The following is a 9992-nucleotide window of genomic DNA, read 5'->3' on the forward strand; positions in this document are numbered from 1 at the left end:
GGGTGATAGACACTGGGGCGGGTATGTGCTATGGTGAGCGCTGTGAAGTGTGCAAGACTGTTGAATCACAGATCTGTACCTCTGAAACAAATAATACATTATATGTTAAAAAAAAAAAAAGAAGAAGATAGCAGGAGGGAAGGAATCAAGGGGGGGAAATCGGAGGGGGAGACGAACCATGAGAGACAATGGACTCTGAAAAACAAACTGAGGGTTCTAGAGGGGAGGGAGTGGGAGGATGGGTTGGCCTGGTGATGGGTATTAAAGAGGGCACGTTCTGCATGGAGCACTGGGTGTTATATGCAAACAATGAATCATGGAACACTACATCAAAAAGTAATGATGTAATGTATGGTGACTAACAAAAGAAAAAAAAAAAAGAAAATGTCAGCCTGAATATTCTTTACCAGGCCAAAATATATTTTACCTATATTACTGATTTATATGACGACTGTCAATGTCAGTGTGTGACACAGTGATAATGCAGTAGGTTAAAAAATAAAACTTATTTTAAATCTTATAGAACCTAAAATAATGATAATTAAATAAAGAAGAAAACATTGGTAAAATATTTTTTATTGAATAGGAAAGACTATGTACAGTTTGATAAGAAAAGCATTTCCAGAAGTAAATGGGTAAGGACTGTTGTTTACACAAGAGGAAAATACAGTGTTGAATCTTGCTGAGAATCAAGGAATTAAGATACACAATTTGCGTCATTAGTAAAAATTTTTTAAAATTATGAAACCTGGTGCTGATAAGTTCTGGTAAAAGTCTACTTAGGGATTGCTACTTGTGATGGAAAATGATGTAAACTTTTGCAAAACAAGTTGACAAATGGATATCAAGAACCACAAAAATGTTCCTCTTTCATTTTTATTGTAATTGAAGGGGGATTAAAAAGCAGAACAAATGAAAGTATTTATTGTGCTATTTATAGTGGTGAAAATTAGAAGCAATGTGAATACTCTCAAATAGAGCAATGGCTAGGTGAATTAGGATTCATTATCTTAACAGAATAATCATTATATGTGATCATTATGAAGACTATGTAGCAATAAGAAAAATACTTTGTGAAAAGTATGTATATATAAACTATAAGAAAAAGAATGAAAATAATCAATAGGTTAGTGCCTTTTTAGATGATTTTAATTTCTTTAGCTATTCCCTTTAGTGTTTTAATGTTAATTATGCAGTAGATAAAACCATAAGAGAACACTTTTTATCCATAGCTCTTATTTCTTTTAGGCCTACTCCTTTGTTTATAGATTGTGGGTTAATGCTAATTTTTACTGCTGGATGTAAGTGGTATTTGGATATTTAAACAAAGCAAATGACTTTTCATATTTACATTCTTGTTGTGAACAGTAAAAAAGAACACATTTCTTTAAATATGCATATGCTACATGAATACATTCAGTGTCCACCTATACATACATGATCTACAGAGATTTTAGAGTCGTGTTTAAAGTAAGGAACAATTATCATCTGATTCATTATTTAGAGTGCTGTCTTTAGCTATAATTCTGTATGCTTTTGAAACTTTTAGGGATAGAAAGTAGTGACCGAAAAAAATACCTCCTTTCAGAGTACTTTGGTTAACTAATGTGTAAATGGTTTCAATAATTGTAAATTTTTTACCCACATTCAGTTTATATTTAGCTATTTTATGCAGGTGCATGTGTGTGCATGAATGTGTGTGTACACATACACATATACCAGGCTATGAACAAGAGAAACTTAATTGAATGGCCTATGAAAATCAGTTCTATTTATGATCATATTATTTTGTTAAATGAATGATGTAGAGAGATAAATTCCGGACCCTTCTGATCATGCCCTGGTGAATCCACCTTTAGCTGTTCATTTTGGGTAGATAATGAAGACAATCACGCACTTCTCTTAGTGCTTAGCTAAATTGGGCATATCTGAAGAGACTTTGGTTTAACATCATACCCAAGTTCAATTAAATGAGTTTGTGTAGATATACACTGTGTGACAAATAATTGAGAAAAATATTTCATGGCCTTGCTTTTTCAAAAATGTGATTTTAGGAAAACAAAATATTTTCCATGGTGACTGATATGCAACTTTTTTTTCAATCAAACATCTCAACAAATATTTTTATTTTTTGATCAGTTTATTATAATTTCCATATTTTAAGTATAGAATTCCTGAATTTTTTATATTCATTTTTATAATTTTTTAGATGTTTACTGCAGTTAAAAATTCTGTAAGCTCCTTGAGGGATAGAAGTAGGGATTTCTCCTCAATTCTCATCTCCTTAGCAGACTATCGAAACAAAGTGAGCACTTTTAGAAAAATGCCTCTTGAATTGAATTCTTTATAATTTCACCCAATCTTGGGTGAATAGATATAAATACGCCTCTGGTTATTTTAACAGTAACTTTGGAACAATCTTGATATCCCCCTCCAAATGTTAATTTAGCATAGTGTTAAGGGACAAGTGTGAATTCCTACTTAAGCTTTATCCGACTGGCCTATCTTTGACTTGACACAGATATATTAATCCAGGGCATAAAACAATTCAAGCTTAACAATGAACTCAGGTGTTTCCTATGACTTAATAAATGTGTTTTGAATTGACTTCACTGTTGTACACATTCACAGACCTCCAGCGGTCAGTGAGTGCATTAGGACCCTGATTGCACTTAGGCAGAGAGAGGGAGAGAGAGGGAGAGAGGTGGGGTAGGGAGGGAGAGAGGGAGACCCAAGACTTCATCACTGGGGCTCCTGGCAGGCTCAGTCAGGAGAGCATGCAACTCTTGATCTCAGGTTTCTGAGTTTGAGCCTACATTGGGTGTGGAGCCTACTTTAAAAAAGGAAAAAAAAAAAAAGATTGTCACTGTCAGCTTTTATTAGATTAATGTCTAATCTCAGTATCTTTCAGGGAGCTAGCTGGCTCAGTCCGTAGAGCATATGACTCTTGATCCTCAGGGTCATGAGTTCAAGCCCCATGTTTGGTCTAGAGATTACTTAAAAAAAAATCCTAATCTCAATATTTGTCAACAAGTAAAGGAGAGATAATAAATGGTTCAAGTGTCTTTAAATTTTTATCTTTGAATTTGATTTTCCCATCTATCAAATAACCTTGCATTTTAATGTTAAATATTTTTTGTCACAAGCACTAAATTTTGTTTATTTTTAATCTTAGGTTAAACATATTGCTGAGGACCCTCCTTGTAGTTGTTCCCATCGATTCTCTATTGAGTACTTATCTGAAGGACGGTACCGACTTGGGGATAAAATACTCTTTATAAGAGTAAGTCCATCATTTACATCCTATTTACATACAGGTCTTATTTTGAAATTGGATTTATTGTTTTACCAAATTCCTTTTGCTTTCCTTTTACTTTTTAAAAAATTGGAATAGGGAGTGTTATTAATGAAATAATTTTACTGTACAGGAAAAATATGGAATACTTGCTTTCATGAGTATATAATGAGTTTGGGTAGACACCTTTAACACAATAAACTACCAAGGATAGCTAAGACTATTCAGACATTTAATATAATTGTTGGGAAAAAAAATCTTTGTATACCTCAGCTAATTTATTCCACTTCTCAAATTTTCTAAAAAGGAATTTCCCATCATAAGAAAAAACTAAAACAATACATGTAATAAGATTAAATATCAGTAATAAGAAAAGGAGGTAGAAACATTGCAGTTTATAATAATGTATAGATTGGGTCTTAAGTATAAAATCTTTTTTCAGGGCGCCTGGGTGGCTCAGTTGGTTAAGCGACTGCCTTCGGCTCAGGTCATGATCCTGGAGTCCCGGGATCGAGTCCCGCATCGGGCTCCCTGCTCAGTAGGGAGTCTGCTTCTCCCTCTGACCCTCCTCCCTCTCATGCTCTCTGTCTCTCATTCTCTCTCTCGCAAATAAATAAAATCTTAAAAAAAAAAAAATAAAAATAAATAAATAAATAAAATAAAATCTTTTTTCATTGACACAGCATCAGTGTGTTTACCAGTATCCTGATGTGCATATTCATTTCCTTCCTTTGTCCCATCTGCGATCCGCAGTTGATTAACTGTCCTGTTTATTGGTAAAGAGATTGAAGTTTCACCTGTTCAGTATTCTGTCCACTTCTGATACAAGAGCTCTTTTATTCCCAATTTAGGAATATAATATACAAGTATTTAAAAATATTTCACCATCCATATTTTTAAATTTCATATATTATTGTTACCTCCCCATACCCCGCCCAACTCACACAGAAACATTTCCAAGACTTTCTATTTTTTAATTAGCTTTCTTTTTTTTAAGGCAGTCTGATACAATGATGGTGCACAGAGCATGGGATTTAGAGTTAAAATTTGCAGGGCAGTCTCCTACAATGGTGCAGAGTTGCCTGCTGAATGAATAGGGGCCTGAAAATCAGCTGGGACTGTGCTGGCCGACCCAAGGATGCATCTTGTCTGCACAAAAGCACCATTTGGGTTGGGCAGCCTGGTATGTTTGAGGCCAGGCCAGAGCTGTGTGATTTGAGACAATTTCCGCAACCTCGCAGAGCCATAATTTTCTTGCCTGCAAAGAAGAATTAATCATAAATTATATCAAGGTTTATGAAAGATTAAATTGCTAAAATATATATGAAAGTAATTTATTGTAAAGTATAAATTTTAGTTGTTTTTATCTTCCTTCCATAATTTTTTTTCTTTATTATGAGGCATAGTTTCTGTAAGTACTCATTTCTCCTTCTCTTCATCTCCCTCCCTCTTTCCTCTCTCTTTTCTTCCTCTTTATTGAACAGTATTGCCCTTGCAATTTTGTATATTTGTAATTTGGATTTTTAGGATGCAAGTTATGTGTAAAAGTTTTTCTTACAAATTAGAGGACCTGTATTTAGTTGCATGATTCAGTATGAATTAAATTGATTATTTTAATAATATAAGAAATAGGCTATCAATTTATAGTGAAGCTGCTGGCAAATACTCTGAATTTCATAGGTCATATACATCACAAATTATGCCTGCTAATGAATTGTAACTGTGAACCTTACGTTTTTTTGTTTTTGTTTTTGTTTTTACTTTCTTTTGGGGGAAAAGATGCTCCATGGAAAACATGTCATGGTCCGTGTTGGTGGAGGCTGGGATACTCTTCAAGGATTTTTGCTTAAATATGATCCCTGTCGAATATTACAGTTTGCTACATTAGAACAAAAAATTCTAGCCTTTCAAAAAGGAGTTTCCAATGAAAGTGTACCTGACTCGTCCGCCAGAACACCTCAGCCTCCTGAAATGAATCCTTTGTCAGCTGTTAGCAAGTTTCAGAAACAAAAATCAAAACCTGGCACGCCAGTTGGTATTCCAAGGAGCAAAGAAAAGCAGGTACGTCCACCGGGTGCGTTGCTGCCTGCATCTTCCCTGAAAGGAGGGAATCTGGGCTCTGTGTTGGTCCGTTCCAAATTGCCAAATTCTCCGGCAGCGTCTTCTCATCTTAAGCTCAAATCTTCAAAAGGCATCGCAAAGAAACCACAGGCTCCTTCAAACAATGCAGTAGGTAAAAGCACTTCTTCACCCGCCTCATCAAGAACCGCACCTTGTGAATCTCAGTCAGTGAGAAAACATATCTCATCACCCAGTACTCCTCAGGCCAAGCTTGTTACGTCCCAGAAGCCCAGAGATGTGCCTGAGTCTGCACTTTTGCCAAATAAGTCTTCTGGAAAAACTGAACCAAAGCATTTGAAACACATTCCTGTACCTTCCAGGGATACTGCAGAGTCTCACTCCGCGGCACATTCAAATTCATCATCAAAGCGTCCAAAGCCGCCTAAGGCAAATACACACGTAAGGCCTAAACCTTCCCCCTCTCTCCATTCCCCTGCAAAAATGACAAAATCCAGTTCCAAAACTATACCCACAAGTCTAGGAACACGATCTCATCCCTCTGATGGAGCCCCCCAAGCCAGGGCAGTGCCAGCACAGAAACTTAAGTCAGCCTTAAATGTAAACCAGCCACTCTCTGTATCCTCAGTTGTACCCACAAAAGTTGCACAGGAATCAAAAGATAAGAATATGGGTTCAGTTGCCAAAAAGCAGCCCCAGAATAAAAGTCCATCCCAGAAGATGGGACCCAGCTCCTCGAAGTCCCCTGGCCGTACCCCACTGTCCCTCGTGAGTCTTCCCCAGTCTTCTGTCAAGACACCACCTGTACCAAAGTCAGCACAGACTGCCACTAAGAGCCAGTATTCAGCTAAAGGGCCTCCAAAAAGTGGCAAAGCCCCGGCTTCAACCAGGAAACCACCCTCATCTGGTAAGGAAGCAGTTAGTGGAGATAAAAAACCTACCACAAAGAAAAAGGAAGACGATGACCATTATTTTGTTATGACTGGAAGTAAGAAACCTAGGAAATAAATACAAATGTGTCGTTTTAAGAAAACGGGAAAGGAAGAGAGTGAATGTGTTAGCATCACATCTTGAAAGTTTCTCCTGTTTGTCCGAATAGCTCAGACATTAGGCACAGTAAGGTGGGGGTTGGAGGTTGGGGATGGGGGTAAAGGGTGTATCAGAATTCACATTTCTGAATTTTCTAGAAGGTATCCTTTTGAGGTAGACGGTTGTAAACTTGCCATAAGGTTCTTATTAATAATAGACGTTGATAGGATTTTTGATACATAGCATCTTTGTTAATGTCTGCCCTCTAAGGGAAGTGAGTTAAATAACACTACTAGAGTTACAACTATAATTGCTGTATTTTTGAATATGCATTAAATATGGAGGTTATATACTGGCTAATAGCAACCATGGTGCTGTTAAAATTAGTTATTGCATTTTGGTAAAATAGCAACGGTTTGGCACTTGTCTTACAAAAGGCACCTAATTTAATTTTTTGATCAGCATTATCTGATTGAACAATACTAAGTACCAGTGGCTGCTGCTGATTAGCTTGACATTGCTCTAGGGTTGGTAGAATCCTGTTACTTAAAATTTTTAAGCTTTCCAAATCAGAAGGAACTGATTTTTTTGACTGGCTTATATTAACATTGGTAATATTTTATTATATTTTTGGTAAAAAAAAAACACAAGATATTGAAATATAAACTGAAATTTAGTAAAAAAAAAAAAAACCCCAAGACTTTTTATGTATTATTTATAAGAATCTACACCTTATATTTTAGATGGATGTTGTGCAATGTGAAAGGGGAAACTGATTTAGTAACTTTTTGCATATTACAAATATTTTTAATATAGTTTCCTCTGAGTGCAGATATGAATTTTTACATTTAAAATAATGTTTTAACATCAGAATTATATGTTAACAATCTTAAAATTAAGGTGTTATTAAAGAATCTTATGTTGGTGCTATATAAAAATTCTATCACGTGATTGTTATTTTTCTTTAGATAGCACAATGCCAGTTTTAATTAGGTCCTTCCAATTACATTAATTTTCTTTAATAAAGTCATGCTGCTTTCAGTTTTTCAATGGCAAGTGGACAGGATATATGCAGCATTTTCTGCTCTCTAGGCAGATTCTCCAAGGAACATATCCACATCATGTAATGACTGCATAGGTTCCTTTGCTCTAAGATATTTGTAAATAATTTGTTTTTTAAGGGATTGTGGCTATTTAAAAAATTATTAATGTACTTTCAGAAGTTTTAAGGGTGTGTTTAATAACTTTATAGTATTATCAGTTATCATAGGTTATTATATTCAATATTGAGGTTTGTGTTTCCCTATTTTAGGCTACAATGTGTTTTCTAAAGAAAAATAATGGTTTACACAAATGTGCAATTATAAGATAAGCATCTTAAGCTGACTACTAACATTCTTTGGATTATAAAGCAAGAAAACTTTGTATAAAACGAAGTGATCTTTTGTCTGAGGAATACAGTTAAAATCAGAGATATATGCAGGCTTGTTTTTGGAATAATGGATACTTCTTAAAAGAGACAGTCTCTAAATATTTGGTTTAGTTCTGTTGCTCTGGGCATTGAGAGAATATTTACATTTTTGGAAAGTGAAATCAGTGTTCAAGAAGTGCTAGAAGCTTTACATTTTTAGTGATCAGAAATATTTAATGCATCTTTCAAAGAGAAGAATTTAACTTTCAAGAAGGAGTTTATTCCCACATAAAATCAAACAGTACTTCGGTATTGGTAACTTCTAGAACTTAAAAAACAATGATATTCTAACCAACCTATGGAAATAAAGTAGATTTTACAATATTAAACAGTAACTTTTATATAGAGTAATCAGGAATAAAAGTATCCCATAGGCATCTGGCACAAATTCCAAGAATGTTTTGGAAAATTGGAAGTTAATTTGTAAATGACCCTATTCTTCATCAGTAGGGAATTTCTCCAATTGTATTGATGTTGAATGATCCCTTTCAAGATACGCTTGAAGCTTACCCTTTCAAGATAAAGATTTTCAAAAATAAACAACAGCCGAAAGATACTTTCTTCAAATATATTTTGAAATGCTCTTAAAGAGCTAGTGTTTCTAATCATTTTCACAGTTTTTAAAATACATTGTTGAAGCTGGAAAGACATTTTCATTTCTTCTAAGAGTGCAAGGTTTTAAAAGATTTTTCATGTTTCATATTTAACAAAATGAATTAAGCTTAAATTACTAAAGCACCTGGTGGAAAAAAATAACATGTATTTCAAAAAAAGAATGGAATGAGTTTTTATTTTTCTTTGCTAAAATTTGTGAACATGACTGGTATATCAAACTGATCTTCAGAGGAAAATGAAATGCTGGTTATTTTTAGATTGTTTGGGCTTACAGTGGGCATTTATGTCTTACGTCTTCAAAATATCTTGATGAATTAGGTGACCTCTAACTTTCCTCGCCACACAGAGTTTACAATTTTTAATGGATAAGGGAAATTTTTTGAGAAACAATTACTGTTCCTTCTGCAATCTATTAATCTCTACCTGATTTAAAAATCTGTTACTTCTTTAAAAGCCTTCAATAACAGGTTGTTTTGTTACATTTGTACATCCAGGTCCACATACTGACTCCATTGGAATCCAAATTTGTATATATTCTTTTCTTGTGCAGCAGTGTATGTATCAAATTTTAACTTCTGTTTTCTCAAGTATTAAAACTTAAACATATGCATCAAATTCTCAGTGTGCTTTTTTTGTGTGTTGTGAATGCATTCTGATCACTCAGTTCATGTGAGAAATTGCATATATTAAGAACTCATAATTTGAGAATAGTTTTGATTTTGCTACTTAAACTGCCCTTTTCATACTTGTGGAATTCACATCACTGCTCCCAGGAGATTGTAAGATTCTGCCATTAAATAGCAGTATTTGTTCCCTAAGTTGCTGTATCTGTTAGAAGTTTGTCTCAGTAAGGCTCATATTTAATAATCACCAAGATAATGGAAATAATTTATCAGTTATTAAAGCACAGTTCTATAGCCTACACCAGTCTTGTGTTCATGGAAGTCTCCTGACAGTAGGAATTTCCAGTTCCTGCAATTCTCTCTTGATTTCACACTCAGTGAGAAGAGTCTTGAAATACTCATGTTTTTGTATATTCATGATCAGAGCAATTATAAAAAGCAGTTCCGTATGTATTCAATATGTATTTCCTGTGATGTTTTAAAAAAGAAAACAGGAAAACACCACCTAGGCCAAATTCTTATTATATTTTCCTAAATATTTGTGGGGAAAATTTGTGTATAAAGTTTTGACCTTAAATTCATGAGTTTATGAAATTTGGGGGAATATTAGGAAAACATTAAACAATTGCCAGTAAATATGAAAACACAAAGACAAATATTTTATTAAATTTAAGCTGTTTTCCTATAAAGGTACTGTTTTGTTCTTATAGGAAAACACAAGACTTGATCTTGAAGAAATAATACATGCAAAAATTTAGTGATAAGTTAACTTTGGCACATAGTAATATTGGTATAACTATAAAATAGAATATAATATAGCCATTAAAAATGATGTAGACATTGATTTAATCTTTTTTTTTTAAGATTCTATTTATTTATT

At 34.1% G+C, this 9992-nt stretch overlaps 1 protein-coding gene across 2 annotated transcripts in view; it reads left to right on the plus strand.

The window, feature by feature from the left end:
• The window catches only part of GAS2L3 (growth arrest specific 2 like 3), a 39308-nt gene extending 30204 nt beyond the window's left edge, over positions 1-9104 (plus strand). For both annotated transcript variants that reach the window (XM_081822274.1, XM_081822275.1), the window contains exons 8-9: positions 3176-3283; positions 5075-9104. In XM_081822274.1, coding sequence (XP_081678400.1) covers positions 3176-3283; positions 5075-6382 — 1416 coding nt within the window. In that variant the 3' untranslated portion in view covers positions 6383-9104. The remainder of the gene's footprint in view (positions 1-3175; positions 3284-5074) is intronic.
• Positions 9105-9992: the final 888 nt, after the last annotated feature.

This window comes from Leptonychotes weddellii, chromosome 5, assembly GCF_054177405.1.
Source record: "Leptonychotes weddellii isolate Sample4059 chromosome 5, ASM5417740v2, whole genome shotgun sequence".
Lineage (NCBI taxonomy): Eukaryota > Metazoa > Chordata > Mammalia > Carnivora > Phocidae > Leptonychotes > Leptonychotes weddellii.